The sequence below is a fragment of the Amblyomma mixtum genome, chromosome 1, assembly GCF_055824585.1.
Source record: "Amblyomma mixtum isolate Tamu chromosome 1, ASM5582458v1, whole genome shotgun sequence".
NCBI classification, from domain to species: domain Eukaryota; kingdom Metazoa; phylum Arthropoda; class Arachnida; order Ixodida; family Ixodidae; genus Amblyomma; species Amblyomma mixtum.
The window spans coordinates 3,444,691-3,468,436 of NC_143012.1; the positions used below are offsets into that span (position 1 = coordinate 3,444,691).

At 49.1% G+C, this 23,746-nt stretch overlaps 2 protein-coding genes across 3 annotated transcripts in view; one reads left to right on the forward strand and one right to left on the reverse strand.

Annotated features, from left to right (window-relative positions):
- Positions 1–256: 256 nt before the first annotated feature.
- LOC149365275 (dual specificity protein phosphatase 3-like) lies at positions 257–14,760 on the forward strand. Of its 2 annotated transcripts, none has more exons than XM_089541717.1 (2): positions 257–542; positions 14,043–14,760. In XM_089541717.1, the coding sequence occupies exons 1-2, from the start codon at positions 311–313 to the stop codon at positions 14,570–14,572; spliced, it is 762 nt and encodes a 253-aa protein (XP_089397843.1). In that variant the 5' UTR covers positions 257–310; the 3' UTR covers positions 14,573–14,760. The 2 variants fall into 2 exon arrangements, with proteins under 2 accessions (XP_089397843.1, XP_089397847.1); XM_089541721.1 differs by having other exon boundaries at positions 308–481.
- Snp (Snipper) overlaps positions 14,415–23,746 on the reverse strand; it is a 302,062-nt gene continuing 292,730 nt past the window's right edge. The window contains exons 5-8 of the mRNA XM_089541710.1: positions 23,550–23,695; positions 22,899–22,971; positions 22,350–22,446; positions 14,415–14,629 (exon numbers count right to left, since the gene is read on the reverse strand). Coding sequence (XP_089397836.1) covers positions 14,559–14,629; positions 22,350–22,446; positions 22,899–22,971; positions 23,550–23,695 — 387 coding nt within the window. The 3' untranslated portion in view covers positions 14,415–14,558. The remainder of the gene's footprint in view (positions 14,630–22,349; positions 22,447–22,898; positions 22,972–23,549; positions 23,696–23,746) is intronic.

Below are 23,746 nucleotides of genomic sequence, written 5' to 3' on the forward strand. Positions count from 1 at the left end.
TTCTTTCTTGGGTTGTATGCGACTACAGCTCATCTGCTCGTGAGGTTCGAGACGTCGCGGCCAGCGCCATTCGCGCACAGACCACGGGTGGCGCCATGCTGCTTTTTTTTTTTCTCCCGCGCGACAACTTCCTCCAGACGAGGTTCAACAGCTGGACGGAATCGGCGGTTGACACGTGGGTGCCCGCCTCGCGGTTCGGTCAGCCATATAAATATAAGGAGCCGATGATCTCGCAACCTCTGCAACAGCGCCACCGTTGCCAGCGGTCGAACAATCCGTCACGTCCTGCGCTGACGCCAGCTCCGAGGCGATGCGCTTGGGGCTTCGGAACGCGGTGCCAAAACAACGCGGCCACGACCGACTCAGGAATGCGGCCGATGACGAGTGCCAGCCCAAGGCCGCCCCGTGCACCGAAATAGGCTGCTCGTGGCGCAGTGTGCGATGCGCAGCCGGAGCGGAGCCACGCCAGTGCCCCGAGCAGGTACCGCAGCGCACGGACGCCGCCGCTGGCTGCATGGCCCCCTTCGCTCACGCCTACCACGGTAACACCTGCTGCGCTCGCTTCTTGCTGCTCTCCGCCGCAGTTCCCAGCTCGCAGGCGCAGTGGATGATGAACAGGAGCACTATTGTAGGAACAGCAGTTTCACGCGACAGCCAAAAGCAGCGGGAGATTTCGAGCTTTGGGTGCGCATTCGAATTAGGAGCAGGCCATGGAGGCAAGCGTCTAACTGCGCGTATTTTTTGTTTTTCGCCCACGCGAAAGAAACATGAGGGTGTTTCAAGTGCGGAGTTGAAACAATCCACTATAACAGTCGATGGTCATCAAGGCTTACAAGGCACTGTTTTGTTTTTTGCGAGAGACTGCCTTGATTGACAGATTGTGACTGTGTTTCCTGTTCATTCTCTCTTCCCTCTTTAATCCCCTTATTCCCTTCCCCAGCGCAGGGTAGCCAACCGGAAACCTTTATCCCTGCCTCCCCCCCCCCCCCCCCCCCTTCTCTGTATCTATCTATCATCAAAGAGAGCCCCGTGGCGCTGCTCTCGTGTCAATTCTTCTCTCACTGTGCTTGTTATGCATCGGGCTAGTATGAGAGTTTTAAAGCAGGTGAGGAATCTCGCAGAATAATTCGGAGCAGCGAAATGTTTACAAAAGTACTTTGAGGAAGGATAAATTATTCTGGGTCGTTTTGATGAAAACTTCGTTCAATGACCTGTTCGGTTTCTGAACTAACAAATGAGTGCATAAACCCAGTGGAAAGTAAATACTGCATGAGCTGGCCTGCCTGCTGTACAGAAACCATCTTCGAAATGTTGCACACGCTTTACAAAATAACCGATGCCTATGAATAAAAAACGCGGTTTGACTGCCTCTTCATAATTTACCTTGCAAAAGACTTGTTAGTTTGAAAGTTCGTTTATATATCGCTTCGTCCTAAATCAACTCACGTCGCGGCTTAATGCAAACATACGTACTTCGTCCCGAGGCAAGGGCTCGCGTCGCGATACAGTTTCCGACACCATCGTGTCTAATGCGTCAACTCCCCAAATGCGTTTCTCAATGTTCTCCCCACCCACGCTACGTGCGTGCACTGTTTACAGTACGTCAGCGCATGTGTTACGTCATCGGTGCGCGGTGGCCTAGGGGGGCCGACCGACGTCAGTCTATCCGCGGAGGAGGATCGTTACCAAACATCGTTTGGCCCACAGTGCCGTTGTTTTCCTTTTTGTTCATAAGCGGCTCGTGCTATTTTACTCTGCGGCCTGCCACGCGAAAACATTTGCAACCGCGCGTCCGCGTGCAGTGCTGGTGTCATCGTCGCAAAAACTAACGCACGTGCCAAGCGTGCCGTCCGGTTGCAGGCGTCGGGAAGCCAAGCGTTCGTCAAAGCATTATTGCGCCATCAAACGAAAAAGGATCGCCAGGAAGAGCGCGTTGCTGCAAACAGCGCGTCCCTTTTTAGCCGCAGTCGCTTGGAAATTCGGACGACTTTCTGAACATGCAAACTATCCAAATCGTAATTTCGAAGCGACGCCGTATCTCTGTACTTGGGCATTACGAACATCAGCCCGGCGAGTAGCCGGTATAGTAATCGGACAGCGTCACGAGGACCGGCGATGACGCGTCCCTCAGCGCCGAAGGAATGACGCGAGGCAAGGTAAATACTTGGAAGCATTGAGGGGAAATTCTGATCGCTAATAAGTCTGGCACCAATTTTAAGAATTCTAATGGCAAGAGGTGGCACAAAAGATTGCCCTACATGCTCACGCGTTATGCCACTTTGATAAAGCGAATTTCATCATTTGTTCATGTCAGACACGCATTTGTGCCTGTGTCCAAGGGCGTCCGCAGAACTTTTTCCAGGGGGGCACCCGATGTCCAGGGATGGGGGCGGCGGTAGGTTAGCACCAAAAAGGAACTAGTGCATAAATAATATCCGTAATTCCAAGGCCCCCCCCCCCCCCCCCCCCACCCCTTGCCCCTCCTTCCAGACGCCCATGCCTGTGTCCCCGCCAACTTCAGGCGTATAAAAATAAAGTGCACTGTTAGCAATCCTAGTCCTATAATTAAGGTCGTAACTCATAGATGGCGCCAGAGTGGCGCGCGCCGTCGTCCATCACCACTGTAACCACTGCACGCACCCACGCGCTGCCTCCGAGTCCGCGCAGTCGCACCACGCTCCGCTCCGTTGGCGAGCATCAGAGCATTGCTGAGGAATGTGCTGCACGCGATAGATTGTCCGCGTTAGTCATGCCACTCACGACGTTGTCTTCCTAGCATAAACCGTGTGATTATACAGGGTGTTTCACCTAAGATTTTACACAACTTTTAAAAATAGGCTTGTTGAGTTACAAGAGCGCTTTTCACGGCAGAGTAGATTGGAATACAGCTAAGACGCGCTAACTAGCAGGCGAATTGACTACTACTGAATAGTTAAGTTTTAACTAATACTATTAGGCTCCTTAATTATTTAGAGGCGTGTGGCTACATAGTGTCAAAATAAGTGCGCTTTCGAGAAGCTTGCAGGCAAAGCATGCTCTCCAGTGCACGTAACCCGTCGAAACAGCCAAAATTTATTGGGCCCAGCGCCGACGGTAACCGCGTTTTCGAAATTTTAAAAACAGATACGGTGGGCTACACACATCTTATAATTAAGGAACCTAACAGTAATAGGTCAAAAGTTAACTATTCAGTTTTGGTTAACCAGCCTTCTAGTTACCACATCCTAGCTGTATTCTGATGTGCTACTCGGCGTTGACATATGCTATGTCGAAAAAAGCGCTAGTCTAACTCAAAAAACCTATATTTAAAAATTGTGTAACATCTTAGCTGAAGCACCCTGTATAATACAATACAAAATGGCCTCAGCTAGTGAAGAATGAGCGACGCAACCACTGGAAATGCTTCGTCTGCCGCTGGTGCTTAATGAACTGCAGCAGAGGCTCAAACGCCGCTGACGCCAGAATCCAGAGGGGTTGGTGGTGGTGGTGAAAACATTAGGAAGGGACAGGATCGACGTATGCTTGGATCAGCCCGCCAGTGACCGATCCTTGCAAACACTAGGTGGAGGTCCCTAGTTCGGGACCCCAGTGACGATGGCCGCCGCCCGGGAGCGCCCGACTAAGCCTTGTTGGGTCTGTAAGTCGTGGCAGCCGAGCAGGGTCGCCTCCCAGTCCTCCCGGGTTGGGTTGGGATGAAGGGAATAGCCGGGTTGGAGGGGAAGGCCCACACCATGTGATAGGTGTCCGAAGACATCGCACTACAGTGCGGGCAGCTGCCGTTAAAGGAGGGGTCCGCATAAAAATGACTGACCAAATGTCACCCCGCCCACTTAATGGCCCCTTAATGGGTTATAAAAGGTTTTGCTGTGTGAAATGATCGAACACAAAACGCCACCTCCTAGTCACGGTGCCTTGAAGCAACCCTCGTCGTTTGGCGCACAGCGCGCGGAAGGAACCTTTTGGAAGCTCGCCATCAGCTGTTCCGCTTGACGCTCCACTCGAACACGTTCGGTCATCGCCAGTGGTGGTCGACGCCGTCAGACGCTTCTGGCAAGGGGCCACAGCGGAGGGCAGTGCACGAACGAGCACATATCGCTCCTCGCGGGCGATGGCCGCTTGCTGTCATCTTTAGCCGATTACTTCAAGATGCGCGTCCAATTTGACAAAATCGTTAACCCGGGCTGCGATTTGACCAGCTACGGTCGTGGTTGCGTCTTGGAGGGGTCATATTTTTACAGGCGCAAGCAATATGCAAAGAAATGCGCGAACGCGTGCTGACGCGGCTCGATTGCGTGCCTGTGGCTGCCAGACTGTGATTCGCAGCAATTTTGGAGCACTAAGAGACACTTTGGAACAACTTAGAACAGTAAAATAGCTGTGGTGGGCCACTGCAACTTCAGCATCACAGAATAACTAGGAGGAGCTGTGCTACATCTCAGTGTGGGGTATCCTGTAGAAAGGTCGTTTTTGAAGCGCTTTACACACGTTTTTACCTCGCCAATGCTTCCGATAGTCGCAGTTTAGGAGTTTTGCCCAATTTGTTAGGACAAAGGCCCAAGTAGAAGTTCCCGGGCGCTGTATTTAGCTGGCTGCTTTATTGTGGATTGGTCCCCGCTTCCTTAGAATTCCAAGTTGTACAAGCTTGCCCGCTACATCGCAAGGAGCGCTCCTAAATGACGCGTCGCGACTGCCACCCTGCACGTACCTGTGCGGCAAGCATAAATATAGGAAACTCGAGAGTGTATGACGTCACGCGGCCAGCCTTCGAAGGCCAAGAAATCGGATTCCTGGACTCCGAGGCGAGCGGACGTGCGGTCGATGGGCTCCGTCGACAACGGCCGCTCAAACCCAACCTTGGCCTACGGTTGTCAAACCTTCCGCTGAAATCAGCTATGCAAGGGAAACAACGTCCGAAGAGACCGAAATCTCGGAGGTAGGCCCAATTTTTCGCCCTTTTGAGACCTTAGAAGCTCTAAACTCCGGCGGACCACGTGGGAACGCTAGGCCTTACACCGTGCGCTAGGCCTAGCGTTAGGCCTAGCAGAACACCCCCGACGGCGAAGGTCCGGTCCGAGCATGAGGGAGAAAATATAGACCCCGAAGAGATGAAACAGGGAGAATGGTTCACAACAAAAAAGAAAGGCCGAATTGTGCCCCTCAATGGAGAAAAAAGTTGGAGGCTTATCAAGGTTAAGCCCAGTGGATGCGAAGCAGCCTTCGTTTTGCATTCTTATTATTAACGTCCTTAGCGTTTGGAGGCATCTTGACCGCATACACGCCCGGCGCAAAGACGCTGACGCGGTTGCGGGCACAGAGACTGACGCGACGGCGGGCGCGCGCCGCTTCATCCCTGGCGTGACGTCACATATCACGTGATGCAGCGATGGTGGCGCCGCCGCCGCCTCGCGCTCGACGGCGCGAACCGAAGCGTGGAGGCCTCCGCCGGGTGACGTCCGACGGCGCGATATGAGGCCCCATCTGCAGCCGGTGTGACGTCATCACGTGACGTCACATCATGTGATCTCACTTCAAGGTCAATGGTGGCCAACGCCGGGCGTCGCGCGAAGGCCCGAAACCTACGTTAATATGCTTCGCATAAAAGGAGCTGCGACCGGAAATGAGGAAAATCAGCGAGTGCCCAGGCCCATCATAGGAAGGAAGTTAGCGGCTAAGTCGGTAGAGAAGCAAACCGCAAGAATACCGACTGACACCAGATCGGGATATTGGATTTGGCCGAGTTGATCGCCAGCGCCGCCACCGTCGAACTCAAGGACGCCGAAAACATTTTCCCGGCTAACATGAAAAGCAATCCATACTCGTCGCCACCACTAGGGAAGAGCGTGGAAGAAAATACGCAGCTCTACGCTCTTTTCTCCACAGTTTAGAGGAGATAGAAGTTAAGGCCTACCCAGCGATGCCGGAAGATTGTTGCAAGGGAGTCGTCCACGACATAGCCCCGATTAAGCTACTCCAACGAAGAGCTCTATACGTGGAAGAAAGGAGAAACCGCCAGTGCTTGGCGTCCGCATACTGGGAGCGAACTCTACTACCCTACTCATCCTTTTCGAAGATCAGCATGTACCGCGCTCGGGATACCTATCCCCCTTTGCGCAAGGGTGCGTCCTGCCCAGAGAGGACGTCTGCCCACATCCAAAGAAAGTCAGGTGCCGCGGATGCGGAATGGAAACCCCGAAAGAAGGTCACTCATGCGAGCCGAAGTGCCAGCTATGTGGGAAAGGCCACCATCTCGGTGACAAGAAATGCAGAGAGATATACAGGACTCCATACATCACCAAGTGTTGGGGGAGAAAAAACTAGAACAAGAACAGCTACGATCAGCTGACGCAAAGCGAAAAGAAAGAGATGGACGTCCCAGGATCACAGGAGATTCCCGAGACCACTGGAAAGCTACGAGATAGAGCATCAAAGGCTACGAAGCAAGGAACGGAGACTTCCCGAGGCTGGAGGTAACAGCCACTAGAAGACGCCGTTCAAGCTTCGGGACGCGGGGCCGTTCGAGTTCCGGGACCCGAGGGCGCTCCAGCTGCAGGACCAGAGGGCGTTCCAGCTCGGAGTCCTGGTCGGACTCCCCCAGCTCTGGATACAGCACCTAAGACCCCAAAAACCCATGAGGCCCACCCGTGCAAACACGCTGCCCGAGCGGTGACTGCAAAGCGGTAAGCTTCGCTGACAAGGCATCCCAGGCAGGAAATAAGAAAGATAAATTGGAAAACGAAAACAGTGAACTTGAGGAAGTGATCCGCACGCTAACCCGAGAAATTCAAACTCTGAAAAATAAAAAGAGTGCCCCTTCCCCCAAGAAGCAGGTACCTCAAAAACAACAGAAAAACAGACCCCCCCCCCCCCCCCCCCGCAGCGCCTAAGGCTGCGGTCGCTCAACCTAAGCCGATGGAAAAGGAGGAGGAGAAAATGATCTCTGAACCAGTTAGGCCACCCCCTCAGAAATGCAAGGGGGGCGAAACGGATCCATTGGTCCTGCTAGAAAGGAGATTAGATGCCAAATACGAGGCACGATTTGGGAAAGACGAGACCCTCCTCACCCAGCTGATGGGTGCAGTTAATCAGCTACAAGCACAAACGCAAATACAACAGATCGCCTGGGACGAAAGGATAACAAGATTGGAATAGGCAGTGTATAAATATCATAAAAGAGGCAGTGCAGAAAGAGGAGCAAGACGTACGGACGTCTGTGTCCTCTTTACCTTCTGAGTCTGTGTACTCTGTACCTTCCAATATGAATCTAAACACCGTGGATAGACAGACACAATCAAAAGAAAGATTCAATAGTGTGGCAGTGGAAGTGCCCTGGATTCCAATGCTGACGAGCGCTCTTGCAAAAGCACCTAGAGCAGAGTAATGAAAAACACCCAGCCATAGCCCTCCAAGAAATGGGAAAGGGCATGACAAAAGTGACAGGATTACAGGGATTTCATGTGACCGAGGAGAGAAGTCCCAAGTTACTACACTAATTAAAAGGAACATTGTGGCAAGCGGACACGAAATAAGTTCTCGTGATACCGAGGCCGTTTTAGTCGAAATACTCACGGGTCACAAGGAAGAACCCAGTATCTTCATCCTGAATTTATACAGCACCCCCCAGCAGATAAAGGTTCGTTTTGACGCACTCTCCGCAAAGCCATAAAGGCAGCAGGAACTAACCTCCTGGTGACAGTCGGAGATTTTAATGCAGCCCACCACGAGTGGGGCTACAACATACCGAATTCAAAGGAAAGCTGATTATGGGTGGACATACAGGAACTAGGTCTTACTCTCCAAACGGACCCTTGCCGTCCGTCCAGAATGGGAAATAGTGTCTGTACAGACACCACCCCAGACTTCACCCTTAGCAAAAACGTAAGAGAAACAAACTGGGAAAACACAGAACAGTGACCATTTCATCCTAGGGCTAACTCTCAGCAAGGGCATTAAGACGCGTCTCCTAGAGAAACCCAAAATCACTGAATCGGCAAATTTAGAAAAATTACAGAAAAACTAAACAGTAGAAGAGATCCGAAACATAGACAAATGGGCAGAGGCGCTAAAGAAACGCTGATAAAGCTACCACAGTCCTACAAGAGGATAATGCGCCAGCGATAGCCGACAACAAACTCCTCCATATGTGGGAAGCAAAGCATAGCATGGAAAAACAATTCTGCTCGCAAAGATGAAATAAAAACCTCCAACGTAGAAGAGCTAGACATAACAAAAGATTGAGGACTACACAATCAAACTTTGTGAACAAATTGGTGCCACAGATATGCAACGAAATGGAGGGAAGCATGAGTCTCTCCAAGACAAGGAATCTACTAAGACACTTGCTAGATCCAGAAAATTCGAAAACCCAAGCTGGAAGAAGACAAGCGAAGGCCACACATGCGTTCGAAGGGACAGACACAGAACTCATGACAAAGTTAGTGGACCTTTACATTGGCAACCCCTCCTGGGCTACGAGGGTCCTCTAAACGAGGTCCTAGAGGCACCGATCTCATAAGCGGAGGTCCGTGCCGACGTACTAAGTCTGAAAATAAAATCGGCTTCGGGACCGAATGGGATTACTACTAACGAAATCCTGAGAAACTTAGACGATGAATTTATAAGAGCACTGACAAAGTATGTGCAGGAAGTATGGGACAAAGGCTGCCTGCCGCCGCAGGGGAAAACGGCAAATATAGTCCTTATCCCAAGCCAGGCAAACCCCTGAAACTGGAAAATTTGAGACCCATTTCCTTAACCTCATGCTTACGGAAGCTAATGGAACGCATAATCCAAACTAGACTAACAAACTTTATGGAGCAAAATGACTTGTGGCCACACGAAATGTTTGGGCTTCGGCCAGGCCTGTGCGCACAGGACGTGATTCTCCATCTAAAACATGGCATCATAGAATCTAGAGCCAAAGACGCAAAGGTGATATTAGGCCTAGATCTGACCAAAGCCTTCGATAATGAAAAACACGCAGCAGTTCTCACTGGCCCCCAAGAAAATGGGGTTGGGTTGGAAATCAAAGCATCCAAGGCGTTTATGTAGTGTTTAGGTTGTTGGAGGCATGGGGAAGTGTAGAGCAGATGGCTAAGGACGAAGGCATGGATGAGCCGACAGGGGTCGCGCTCCTTAATGCCCCTATGGTGGCCCGAAACTTTGCAGATGATGTGTGATATCGCGCCTGCAACCTGCTGGAGTTTCTTGAGGGCGGTGGTATTTTTACTGTCACTCTGGATGTGTAGGCTGAATACGTGGAGGGTGTCAACCTCCAGTACCAGGTCCCCATGCAGTTTAACGGCTATGGGGCAGCGAGGGAAGCGGCGGTTCTTGTAAGGCAGTCCGATGCTCCGTGCACAATTTTGGGTGAGGGTGGCTGCTTCCTGTAAGGTGTTCAATACGTCACTGACACTGTGTGGTACACAGCGTGATGTTGTCAGCATAGAGGGTGTGCTTGAGGTGGGGAATAGTGGCCAGGTTTCGGGCAAGAGGGATTTAGGAGATGCTAAGCAAGAAGCGGAAGAGGACGGAACCTTGAGGTGTGCCGATACTCTGAAGTGTGTAGGAGGACGTGCGGTCAGTGAGGAATGGTTGAATGCAGGTGTACATGCGCGCACCCACACTCAATGGGGATAGGGTAGTCATGATCGCCTGATGTTTAATGCGATCTAATGCTTTAGAGAGACCCAAAGCTAAGACTGCCTTAGTGTGACCCAGAAGTGGGTTAAAAATGTTGTGTGTTAGCTGCAGCATGGTGTCCTATTAGGATAGATGGGGGCAGAATCCCGCCATGCTGTGCGGGTATAGATTGTTGTCCACCATGTGTGTTATGAGTCCCGCTAATACAACAAGCTCGAAGAGCTTCTCGAGGCCTGAGGTTAGTGAAATCGAGCGAAGGTTTTGGAGCTTAAGTTGTCTGTTAGGTTTGGGTATGAATATTACCTTCGTGTGGAATCAGGACTGCGAGAGGATACCCTCCCTCCAGCAATGTTTGCTAATGCCTTTGAAGACAGGGCAAGCCCTACAGTAAATCAAACAGCGACAGCAGCGAGAGATGCTGAGAAGCTGCTACAGCACTAAAAAAAACAGAAAAGAAATGGCTTGCGTGGTTTAGCATTGTTCAGAACGAATTGCTATGCGAAAGCAGTTTTTTACAGGTGGACACCACCGCCACATACCAACGCCAATGAGCCCAATGAATGCCGGGGGCTTATTATCGCCAAAGCAGCCGGGGGTCCATGCACGCTGCTTAGCTTGCAGAACAGAACCGGGCAGAGGAAAGTCATGTCCCGCAGTCCAAGTACCTGGCTAATGCAGATGGGCGGCTTCCACCACCTAGGAGCTGTCCTAGCTGTGCTGCACTATTCCTGCAGTTCATTTCACATTTACATCTACTCTCGGTGACAAGACAGGCTACAATAATTTTTGTCTATAATCTATAAAAGCTACACAACAGACTGCTGATACATTTATCATTTGTCTACCAACCTGATGGTGTGAATTTATGATCTGTTATGGAATGCATTATTCAAAAATCTAGCTGTGGTTGTTTGAAGTCTAAGGTTTCTCTGATTCTTTCAGCGATTACCTTCACCCATATGTTGTTAGGATGGGACAGTAACTTAGTCGGCCAATAGTTTTAATTATTTAAGACCCGCCCTTCTAATGAAATGGTATGGTTATAGCATATTTCCATGGTTTGGGCATATTGGAGTTCATGCAGCACTGCATATACAGAGTGGCAGTTTGCTTCTCTAGCATGGTGTCTCCTCAGTCCTTTTCCTGTAGTATCTGCAGAAATCTCTGTACATATTTTTGTTGCCCCGGCTACTTTTTCAGGCACGCAGAAAAAATTTCCAGCTTTTTCAAATTCCCATATCCTTGTTCCATATCACTCTGCTTAACACTACAGGTATAAATATATGTGTATCTTCTGTACATGTGCTCTAATGCCTTCGTAAATATGAGCATTATGCACTTTTCGTGCGGGGAACTTTGTCATCCCCTTTGTAGAACACAGCACTTCCAGCACTTAATATCTCGTGGCATTACTTGTCTTGATGCATCTCAGCCCCTTTTAATCTTCTCATTACAATTTTTTTATTTTGCTGCTTTTACTTCTTTACTTAATAATTTTCCGAACCTCTCTCCTTTCGTTTTTCTATGCCGGCTAAAATCTCCGCTTTTCAATAAAGGATCTCTCTCTCTCCATACATGCTATTGAATGACGAATAAAATCTCTCTCATGCAAAGGGGTTTCCGAAAATGGTGAATTAGGGTGTATATACATGACCCACCAGCTTTTTGTCTCATACTGCCCTTCATGAGATAGAGCGCTGGCGTATAAATAGCCCCTTTGATCCAATGTACATTCAAGCGGGTCAAGTAGAAACATCTCACATAGAATAATCCTATTTTTTAGCTTACATAGACGTCACAAATAACTAGAAAGTATCCAAAGATTTCATTAGGAAATTAATCCACATTTAAAATTATGTTTTGGTCTCAAACCCGTTAGAACAGCAACAGAATGTCGCTCCACAGCCAAGCACGAAACTCAACCCGAAAAGCTTGAACCCGAACCTGAACCGAACTCTAAAAAATTCCGGTTCGACACCCTGCCTACAAAGGCTGCAGGTACCTCAATGCACGTTTAGTGAGGAGGCATGGCACGCTAGCCATAGCTAGAGTTACTGCATAAGTGCCTAGAGTTGCGAGTTTGTTTTCCCTGAGCTACTCGCGCCTCTATTGGCCAAATCCGATCACGTGGTTGAAAAGCATACATGAATTGCAGAGAAGCCAACTCCTTTACATTGTTTAGCCCTAGACCGTTGCTGACGGTAAATGTGTACACCTACTGTTCTCATGCTTTGCGGCATTTTTCTTGTCCCCGAGCACATGTTCACTGAAAACGATGTTTTCTTGTCAATAATACGCAATTTGATCACGTGTTCGCTAACTGTTAAAAAGAAAACAACTAATGGCGCCACCCATCCATACAGCGAGTATTTTGTTCGCAACTGATTGAGGTGCAGCCGACGTGTCATTAGGAAGCTGTGACATTCAGTGCAACAGTAATTTGCCTAAAATAAAACGAATTCAGCAGACAGAAACAAGCAGATTGAGCCTGCACTCGTTCTAACCACTGCACCAAGTCCGCCTCCTGCATACAAGAGTTGCGGCTTTCCCCCATAATTTGTATGCTTTCTGTGGCACCTCGGCCGACGTAAACACAACTCATACAGAAACTCCAACCACAGCAGGACAGTGTGCCCATCAGAGCTAGATTGCCACCGTGTTAAACGGCTTCCAGCGTGCTCCGGCCATGCCAACGCCTCGAGCGCTTACTGGTGGCGTAAATTTTGTCGTGGCTGTTGAGAAATTTTCATCTCCGCAATAAAGCAAGCACACACATGTGAAAGCCCGAAAACGAAACTACGCCGCTGAAAGAGGGTGCTTGGAGGCAGTGCTGTACGCTATGGCTGTACGAGGTAAAGTTGTGTGGGCTCTCTCCGGGACTTCTGGTGTCTGCGCTTTGCTCATCCCATTTGGCTTGAAGGGACTAGGAAATCGGTTAGAAGATTGTTGGTAAATGTGTTTAATGTTTTAATGTATAGAATGCTCTATATGTGAGTCCTTGGAACGGAGCCAGCAATTTATAATTAATTTTTAAAAACCATGTTTTTAAAATTTGCTGGGTAATTGGCATGCGCGTAGTGATGATTTCTCTATTTTTCTAAGAGCAATGGGTCACTAGTACGGTGATGTCATGGTAGGCGACATGCCAACAGATGTTGCCATCCGCTGCAGCAGCGTCCTTCATTGTTTTGAAGGACTTTGGCCGCAGCCATGATGTCACGCGTACTCTTCCGGTAGTTGCAAAAGTCATCTGCTCGTATTGCTGCGAGAACCCCTCAGGCAAGCGCGAGCAAGGTCAATGCCTTTGTGCATGTGGCTCCAATTTGCCACATCATTCCGGAGTCATCCGCTGTGTTTTCTGCCCACGATGAATACGCCTCTCCAGTCTGTACGTGGCATTACTGCCAACAAACAAGTAGTAGGAGATAAGCAATGTATGTGGCCAGGAAGGCAAAGAGCGCAGACTGAAATGTTCGCCATGAGAACAGCGCATGCGTGCTGCAACCTGCTTCCTCCTTGCCACTGCAAGTGTGCAGCCATCACAGGACTATCTGTGCACACGCACAGCGATCGCGAAAAGCCAGTCTTGCAAATTCGAAAGAACCATGTTCCACTTGCATGAGAAAGAAACAGTGACGAACGACCTTTTTTCCACGCGCCAAGAGCTCCTTCAGTTGGCTGCCGTTGTCGCAGTGATGCTACTTATTCAATAATTATGTCAGGCATGCACTGGCAAGCATGTACAACAAAACCTCAAAAATTCGAGGTCACAGTTTATTCCAAATCCCAGCCTATTTAAAAATCTCAGTTCATCTGAAATTTCTTTGCGGTTCCGAAATATACAACGCTAATTTGACTGAGCAATTCGAGCAGCCAGAGTGCTCTTTACCAGATAACCAGCAGTCTTTGGTTGTAGCCTGCAAAACACATCGATGAACTCCAAAATTTGAATGCGAGCTTTACCGCAGCATTCGTACAACGGCGCGGTTACTGTACAGAAAATCCCACAGCACACAGCTTTGACAAAAAGCGGCCCTCAAGGTATGCCTGACTATTATAAGTCAATGCGATGAAAGGCACTGTGCAGCACAGTTGAAGGAACATCGCCGGCCTGCATCGGCATGCATCTGCTCAATCCTCTGGCGCAGCGTGGCAAAGGTGTTTGTGCCAATCAATCATCTCACGATATTTCACACCTGCTTTCGTCTGCTGCCACCTTCAAAGTTAAATGGCGTCGAAAGTTTGAACTCTGAAGCCACACTGAAGAAACGGATGCTCCTTGTGTTGCTCCGCATGAGCCAATAACTAAACACACACACAGTGTATTGCTACCACGGCGCACCAGTCATGAGATATGCTTGTAAATACTGATCACTGCTTCCGGGTGCGACGTGTCGCCGCAGGGCTGGACGATGAGGAAGAGGGCCTGTGCCAGCTGCTGTGCCCCCGTGGCCGCATCGAGCTGCCACGCGAGCCCTACAACGAGGTGTACCCGGGCGTGCTGCTGGGCGATGGCACCACGGCGCTGTGTGTGGGCCTGCTGCGGCGGCTGGGCGTCACGCACGTGCTCAACGCCGCCTGTGGCCGGGGCATGTGCCTGGTGAACACGGGCCCCGCGCTCTACCGATCAGCGGGCATCCGCTTCATGGGCATCGAGGCGCTGGACATGTCCGCCTTCCGGCTGGACCGCTTCTTCAACGAGGCGGCCGAGTTCATCGACAGCGCGCTGGCTGAGCCCGGCGGCCGCGTTCTCGTCCACTGCCACCAGGGTATCAGCCGCTCGGCGACGCTGGTGCTTGCCTTCCTCATGCTGCGTCGGCGGCTCAGCGCCCGCGACGCCGTGCGCCTGGTGCGTGGCAAGCGCGAGATCGTGCCCAACCGGGGCTTCCTGCGCCAGCTGTGCCTGCTTGACCGGCGTCTCAGCTGCCGCTGAACCGGTGACCCCGTGATGCCAGCCAGCGAAGCAGCTGCACCATGTTGCGGCAGTCGTCTGCACCAAGGCGTCACAGTCACTCATCCACTCCTCTGTCCTGATCTTCCTGCTGATGTCTCGCTACCTATTTATCACCCCATCCATTATCAAAGTGTTCACTGACATTAAACCTGTACCTCCAAGGTGGACATCAATGGCAAGGGTAAAACACAACACTCTGCGCTTTCCACTTATAGTGCCAGCGCAACGTGGCCTTGTCATGAAAAAGCACAGCATGAACACTTTACACTAGTCTCTACAGCATGCACGACTAAATGCTTTGGAGCATAATTTCCTGCAAAAGGAAGTCGGATATTCTTGCTCCACAATTTCAAATCAATGAATGTGCAAAACAGTAAAACTCTCACACCTGAAATACATTAGATATATACCGGGTGTCTCAGCGAACACTTTCAAAAATTCTCGTAAGTAGAATTTTCTTGGTAAAGATATGGCTTTTGCAGCATAGTATTACCAACGTTAGCGGACACTAGAAAACCGGTGAACCGTATTAGGTAGTAAACTGGTTCACTAATTTTTAATAATTAATTTTTTAACTATTACAGTTAGGCGCCTAGTTGCAATTAGATATTTGTAGCCGGTCGTTAGTAATAGCCATATCAGTTTTTCGAATTTCGAAAATGCGATTATCCTCGGTGCTGTGGCTCGACAAAATTTGGCTTTTTGACTAGTTACATGCACTGGAGGGGATGCTTTGCCTGCATGCTTTCGATAGCGCATGTATTTTTCGCACGATGCAGCCAAACTTTGTCGAGCCACAGCGATGAGGGTAATTGCGTTTTCGAAATTCTAAGAACTGATATGGCTATTACTAACGACCGGCTACAAATATCTAATTGCAACTAGGCGCCTAACTGTAATAGTTAAAAAGTTAATTATTAAAAATTAGTGAACCAGTTTACTACCTAATATGATTCACCGGTTTTCTGGTGTCCGCCAACATTGGTAATACTATGCTGCAAAAGCCATGTCTTTACCAAGAAAATTCTACTTATGAGAATTTTTGAAAGTGTTCGCTGAAACACCCGGTATATATTCTATGAAGAACCCAATTTTCAAGTGGGCAGGATAGCCTGGTCAGCAGCAAGTCGCATAATGAAGCAGTGCATGCTGCTGGCTATTAAGCGTCTGCTACCTCAGCACATCACTAATAAATAATATCAGTAGCAACTAAGTCACTCGCATACATTGCACAACAGCCAAATGAAAAGCGATAAGAAAGAAATTGAATAAACAGTGCACAAGGAGTCTTACTGGCAGCAGTTTTCAGAAAACTAGATTTGAGCATTAATTTTAAATGTAAGATTTTTTTTTTAATTTTTTACATGTTTCGCCACAACTCTATTAGGACACTTCTAGTTAGTTATGGTCTCATACAGCATGACACCAACAACACAATCAAGCAGCATTGCTTTCATAGCAATGCCAGAAGCCTACATGAGCAGGGTTTTCTCCAGAAGCACAGCCTATAAAGAATGGCGAAAGGTCTCTAAATGCCACTGGAAAGGTGGCATTTATAGGGCCGTATGTATTGGGCTGCAAGTTACTAATTTTATCACTAACTTCCGCTGTCTTATCATGCACCAATGCCCCCTATATGTTATAGAAGTGCCAGCTGCTGCATGCAACATGACATCCAGCAACATGCACCAAAACATCGTGCACATTTTGCTTTTGTGTACTTCGTGCATTTACCACATTATGCTGCGCTGGGCTGGCTGCATCCACTACGCGAGGCACATCAGGCGACAAACATCCTAGAAGCACTTGTGTGTGCAAGATGAACTACTGCTGTGCTACTGTAATATACATTTCAAGTCTTAGATGCGTCCAGATTTCAGACTGATGTATGCCTACAGCAATGACTTTCTAGCCTCAATAGCTTCCTATGATAATGACCTTAGCCAGTCAGCAAATATCGCACAAGATTTATTTACAGAGATTATAGAGTGCCAAGAACTCCGTTTTATCTAAAGGTGGGCATTTCAGCAGTGATGTCATTATATTTCAGTCTGTCTACCTATAGGTGCTCAAAAGCAACATGAGGTCATAAAACAACACATCTATGTGCCACGTTAACACTCAAACGAACAACTACGTAGAACAGCAACTGGCTATGCAAGATGCTTGCTACAGTGAGAATGAGACTTCGCATTCAAAACACCAGCTACCAGGCAGCAAAAGCAAAGTTATGCTGACACTTTTTTCAGTAACTCAAGCACAGGCCTTGGAAGAGCAGCGGTTGTACTAAATTTTTCTGACTTTGCTGGTGGAGAGGTCTGCAGATGTGCACTTGCACCAAATTAACTACAGATGCCCCCGAGACATCCTTTTCAATAAGGGTAAGGCATCTCCGAACACTGCTTTTGGTGCAATCATGACCATGCAACATTCTCAGACGACATATGCTCCATCTCATCAGTTTGTTGTTAGCACCAAGGAAGGCAGAGACCTCCTCAGCTAATTGCGAGAGCACATTAAATGCGTTTTTCTGCACCTCACTGTCTGCGTCTCATCTGCTTATGGCTGGAAATGAGTGTAAATCAACGCCGTTTATGTACCATAAGTGTGTGCATGCTTACGTACACTGTGAGGGCGTTGCTGGGGCTTGACGATCACGTGCCAGGCTTGCTTACTACAGAAGTCAGCCTTTATTGCGGGCAATTCTTATTTACAATAATTACACGGGGCATGTGGCTTGAGAGGGGCTAGGAGAGCGCACCGCTTGGCGGGCGGGCAACTACACAACAACACACTCGTCGTCTCCCCAGCTCCGAGCGGCAGCGGGGAAGGCGTCGTCGCTGGGAAGGTGGCGCCATCTGTGAGGTAGTGGCGAACTGTGTGTTTCAGAGGAGCTACTACCTCACATCCGGCCCCACTTTTTCATCAAAGTCCCTTTTGATGAGCGCAAAAAGGAAAGTAAACCCTGGGCAATGTGGGAAATGGCAATGTGGCAAATGGCAACTAACAATAGGCCTGGCAGGTTCACAAAAGCACTACAAATTAAAGGCAAAGTCAAAGGCAAAGACGGGCATGAATAACACTAAACAAAGCCAAAAAAAGTACAAGCACAGCACTTTCAAAGGTCCACTTCATAGTCCTGGAGATAGGTGGGCCTGTGAAGGACGATGCGAACACGAGGATGTGGTCCAAATACACTCTGACACCCGACCTTGCCGGAGGTTGAAGGTCTTGAAAGATGAGTTGCATGGCACGTTGAAACGTTGAAGGGGCGTTCTTTAGTCCAAAGGGCATGCGTGTCCACATGTATGTCCCACTATGTGTGATAAACGCTGTCTTGGAGTAGTCTGCCGGTCGTAGGCTGACTTGCCAGTAGGAAGATTTCAGATCCAAACATGCAAAATAAGATGCTCCAGCGGCGTCTTGCATGATATCATCAGCATGGGGCAACGGGTGTGCAACACTTATGGTGAGTTTGTTCAGTGGAACATAATTGACGCAGAGGCGCTTCTTCGCTCCTCTTGACACAACGATGACTGGAAAGGCCCACGGCCCAGTAGCAGGCAGGATGACGCCTTTACGCAAGAGCTTGGTTGTTTGTTCATCTAAGAACTTGCGGTCCTCTGCACAGTATCGGTATGGGCTTCTGCTGTAAGGCACAGCATTGGGCACTAGGTCGATGCAATGTTCCACACCTTGGAAATGGCCAATGTCATCCTCATCACGAGTAAATGTGAGATGATGATCAGAAAGAGCAGTAGCCAGAGTTATTTTCTGTGTCTCTGAGAGATCCTTTGCAACTAAGGCAGGAGGCAGGTCAGGATGAACTGTTACAGCTACTGTACCACCCAGTGCAGTAGTACCTTGTTCTGGCAGGTTCCTGCACAAGGGTTTCCAAACTGGCTCCATTCCTGGGAGGGGCACGTCCTGGAGAGCCAGTGAAGATGGCACTTCAGTGCATTGAGCCAGGAAGGACTGCCGAAGGATCACTGCACATGAGGCACGTGGATAGAGCTTCTGCTGCGCCTTTATGACAGTACCCGAGGCAGGATGGTGAAGTTCGGCTGGATTTGGAGGCTCGAACACGAGTCGTGTGTTGCTGGCACGAAACCAATCTTCACCCAGTATCACAGGCAAGACATTGTTGCTGATGACGGCGGCTTCCACTAGAGCTGTGATGTGGCCCACTGTAATCTTCAGGCAGACTGTACCTTCAGGATACACACTTGATCCACCAACGACTGCTAAGGGCTCATGTGTCCAAGGTATCAGAGGAAGATCTTTGACTGCTGACTTGGTGATTATAGTTACCTTGGACCCTGTATCCGGAAATGCATCGTAGGATCCTAAGAGTCCGATGCTAGCTGTGAAGAATGAGCATTCGAGTTGAGAGCCATAGATGTCTTCGGACGGGCTAGCGTGCAACGCAGGGGCGCTGCTGCTTGAAGTAATGTGGCGGCTGTGGCTGGCTGTTGTGTGACGGTCTTTTGTTTTGTGGGGCACTTTGATGCTAGGTGGCCTTTTTCATGACACTTGAAGCAAACAGCTTCACTCAATGACTGTCCTGGACGAAAGGCTGGAACACCATAACGTTCTGACAGGGCTGAGTACCGAGCTTCCTTTTCAGAAGGCGACAGATCCGCTATACGAGGACGATTTGGAGGGCTGGCAGCACGGGATGTAGGCGCACGGCTGGGCTTGGGATTGGAGACAGCTGGAGGTGTCACTTCAGATATAAATGGCATCGAAGAGACTTGTCTGGAAGGCGGGCTGCCGTTATTGTGACTGTGAACGGTCTGCCCGGGACGATGAGCAGGGCTCCTTGCGATCTCCATATGTTGTATTGCCCGGTCAAGCTGTGTGCATATGTCAATGAAGGCCGCCACTGACGACGGACGTTGCGCTGCTATGCTTGTCGCTGTGCCTGGGCTCAAAATACCTTGCAAGAGATATTCAATTTTTTGAGGCTCGGTCAGCGGCGCTGGACATTTTTCGATGACGCGAAGTTTTGCGTAGGCATAGTCGCGGAGAGACTGAGGGCTGGTCTGCACCAGGGACATAACTTGTTGCTGCCATTGCAGTAGCGTCAGTTCGTCGGCAAATGCGTCGAGAAAAGCTTTACGCCACGCATCCCAAGTCGGGAAATGCACGCCAAGAGTCAGGTGCCAATTTTTTGCTGTCCCTCTCAACTTACTTGCGGCGATGAGGCGGGTTGTTTCTGGCGACCATGAAGCAAGCTGCTGCGTTCGTTGAATTTCTTCGATCCACATACGCGCACTTTGCTTGTGGCAGTTCTCGAACAATGGCAAGGTAGACGATACGTCAGGCATGGTTGTCACGTGTATCTGCGGCATGTAAGGAACTTGGTATTGCGGTGACGACGTTGGAGAAAATGGCATTCCAAATGGCGTTTGGGAGTACTGTGGCTCCGTTGCAAGTCCAGGTGTTGTTACGAAAGGCTGCGGTTGCCGCGGCGGCGAGAAAAGTTCTTGCGCTGGCATGGCTGCGGCATTGTCAACGAGCGGCTGCGCGGGAAAGTACAATGGCGGAGGCATGACGCACGAGGCTGCATTTGGGGCTGCTTGAACCTTCGTAGTAGGAGGAGAGGCACTGAACTGCACTCCAGGCGAAGCGCACATATAATGTTCATAAGACAAACTGTTCGAAGCAACTGGCGCAGAGGCAGGTCTGGGCGCTTGCATGGGCAAGGCTGCACGGGCGTCTTCCAGGCACGCTGTGAAGCGCTGAACTAATTCTTCTCTTGACCCAGTAGCGTCGATTCCGCGGCGCATGAGCTCTCTCTGAATAAAGTCAGAGCTGAAGCACGCGACTGTAGCGGCGTCGACTTCGGCCCAATTGATGCCCGGCATGGCGCTTACTTCGTACGAGTAGACAAAGGCGTCGTCTAGACCAGCATGGCGAACATGGCGGGGGCTGAGAAACAAAGGCTGCGTCTAGTCAGGCATGGCAGGAGCGGCGTGCTCGAACGGCGAGGCTGCAGGTTCTGTCGTCGACTGCGCCAAATGTGAGGGCGTTGCTGGGGCTTGACGATCACGTGCCAGGCTTGCTTACTACAGAAGTCAGCCTTTATTGCGGGCAATTCTTATTTACAATAATTACACGGGGCATGTGGCTTGAGAGGGGCTAGGAGAGCGCACCGCTTGGCGGGCGGGCAACTACACAACAACACACTCGTCGTCTCCCCAGCTCCGAGCGGCAGCGGGGAAGGCGTCGTCGCTGGGAAGGTGGCGCCATCTGTGAGGTAGTGGCGAACTGTGTGTTTCAGAGGAGCTACTACCTCACAACACTAAACGCAAGCATTTTTCTGGACGTTACACCATTTTTCACATTAGCATATTTGGTTCTGTGCATGCAAACACAGACGCAAGGTTAAGCTCAGCCTAGTGGCTTCATCTGGTTGTTAGAACAGGAACCATTTTTGTCAATAAAACCGATGCTCCTCTTTAGGCCTAAAAGCGCCAGAATCATCATTCTAAACAAAAAATAAAGCAAATTTATCTTCAAAAATTCTGTTATAGATGAGATGAGACTAACCGAAAGCCTTGTGCCCCATTTATGACAAGTGAACACACTAAAAACGACAGTAACTATGAAAAATCTAGTCCGATGCAAAGGGTCCTGCTTTGAAAGGCACCACCATTTTGAAAACAATATTTTAGCTTACGAAACAGCCATGCATGCTAAACTCTGGCAATAGCACATCTAAAGTGAGTGTACGGTAAGGCTCACTTTGAGACAGCGTTTGACAGTGTACCCATGGACACTAGGAAGCACGCTATTTTTGTAGCGTAGGTTATCCCATTTGTCCATTTTAAACTGGCACTATGTTTCACAGCGTCAGAATGTCGCCTCTGCACTCATTGCAGCACTCTGGTAGTGCTGCAGGGAACTACTGAGCTGGAGCAAAGGAATAGATTACGTGCATCAAACCCTCACATGTATTTGCGCCACATATAATTTAGAGTTTCCTGCTGCCACTGGCCAGTAAAAATGCATTGAAGTTGGAACTACATTTTGGTTTCCAAAATAGAAATGCCTTGTTTTGGCACCTAGGCAAGCAAATGCAAAAAAAAAAGAGAGAAATCTGGGCAGCCACAAAAGAACAATGAATATAACTATGTCTATGTATTTGTATTGTACCGTATCGGGTTTTACGGCACATAAGCAACTCAGACTATCATGCGCCAAACAAGTGGTATAATTTGATTCAAAATTTGGGTGCCCTCAGCGACAGCCCTTGTGCGGACAAGGACTCTGAGGAGCCCAACAAATCAAGTAAAGACAGCCTTCTTCTCAGGCCTGACAAAAAGGATGAGGTGCATCAAGGAATGTGTCAAAGCACAGGGTAAGAATTTTTAGAGTTTACAGTTTTTGTGATATTACAGTTCGTTTTAGATCGCTGCGTCTTTCAGGAAACTAAAAACTGATGCAATATCTCCAAGTGGATTAACTCCTAAAAGTAAACTGGGGTGGAAGGAATGTGTTCATTGTAAAATACAGTAAAATATTTTTTTCTTAGCAATTCGAGTTCTGTGCACAAAAATAAAATGTGATTTACTGTGAGCTTACCTCCACATTTCTCACACCAAACCCTGGTATGAACATTCAGTGGAGGGCAAACTGAACAGCAGGATAAACTGTACTGCACCTTGCTTAGTTGCAAGGCAAGTGGGCCTAAATTAAAGCTGCACTTGTGCTCCTAGTGGCCAATGATGCACAGCCATGACCAACTCACCAATGCCACTGTGGTGGCGTCCCAAGTGTGGCAGGCCACAGAAGTGCAGGGCATCCAGCAAGGTCTTGGGCCAGTGCCCCGTGCACTCGGAGAATGCCTGCGCAAATGGGACACAAGTGAGCAGGGCAACTCTAGTTCAGGACTCGTGATGCGGAAGAATGCCAGCACCTCATAAATGTATGCCTCTATTGTTTAAAACGCCGAATTTAGATCAAAACCTGGCACAGATCTGTCTTTTGCTTGCACTGTTACAGAGGAACTGAAACTGCAGGGTCATGCATGAATAAAGCAGTCTTCCTCTGGAGCCAGCCTAATCACTGCCCTAGAAATATTAAAACTATTGCTCTTTCTGGCACCTGTCACTGTGGGCAGTGGGTTCCAAGCATTCACAGCAAGAGTTTCCACTGCTGCATGCCTTCAGTGGGCACTTTGCAACAACAACAACATGGTGGTGCCACCAACCATGATGTGGATGTCTCGTTACACAATCACTACTGTGAGAAACAAGATCGTAAGGTAGACCTTGATGCACCAAGACATGGTGCTCACCCTCTTGAGGTTGATCCACCGCGTCATGTATGGAGGCACTGGTATGCCCAGGTAAGTACACTCCGAAGGCAGCCTGCACAGCACAAACAATGGCCAGGCCACTCACACATGGTGCAGAGCTGGTGACCTGTGCACTGATCAGGATGCTATTTATTGCTGTTAGTAAATGAGATGTGCTGAGTTTACTAGCAGAGTTTCGTGCTGGGTTCTCAAACACTGTTTGATGAAATTTTTAAGCAACAACAAAGTCTTGAACATCTAAAACAACACGTGAAGAATTGCATACCAGACTTCCCAGACTGCATGACAGCACACAAAAGGAAAAATGTCATTTATTCTGCAGACCATCAATATCATCACGAAGATATAATACCTTGTTCAGTGTAACAATGCAACAGCGTCGAAGTAGCAGCTGTTACAGTACTCCAAATATCTCGTGGTCCATGCTAACAATACTACTGTCCAACGCATGCTAGAGACAACGAAAATTCTTAAGTGTCACAGCCCTGCGTTTCCTCTTTTTTTTTTTTTTCAATACCAGGACAGCAGAACTTCCTTCCTATCAATGCTGTGCACAAGTTCCAGGCTAGTGTCCGTGGGCAAATAGTAAGAGGTAAGCGGCATGAAATGCTCTCTTGACAAATGACTCACATCTTCTGCAGGTCCCAGTCACCAAAGGTGACAAAAATTGTCCGGGCTTGAAGCAACCCCTGCTCTCGCATCCAGCAGTCAAAATCGCCCAGCACTTGGCACAAGTGAGGCTGGCCATCCACCATGTCCTGTACAATGCCGGTCAGCTGCACACACACACGCACACGCCCAGCATTTACTTAAGGCAGCCACCCACA

Coding starts and splice junctions, on each gene's coding strand:
- LOC149365275 (XM_089541717.1), top strand. CDS start 311: ATGCGCTTGGGGCTTCGGAACGCGGTGCCAAAACAACGCGGCCACGAC. Junction 543..14,042: donor CTTCGCTCACGCCTACCACG/GTAACACCTGCT, acceptor GTGTCGCCGCAG/GGCTGGACGATGAGGAAGAG.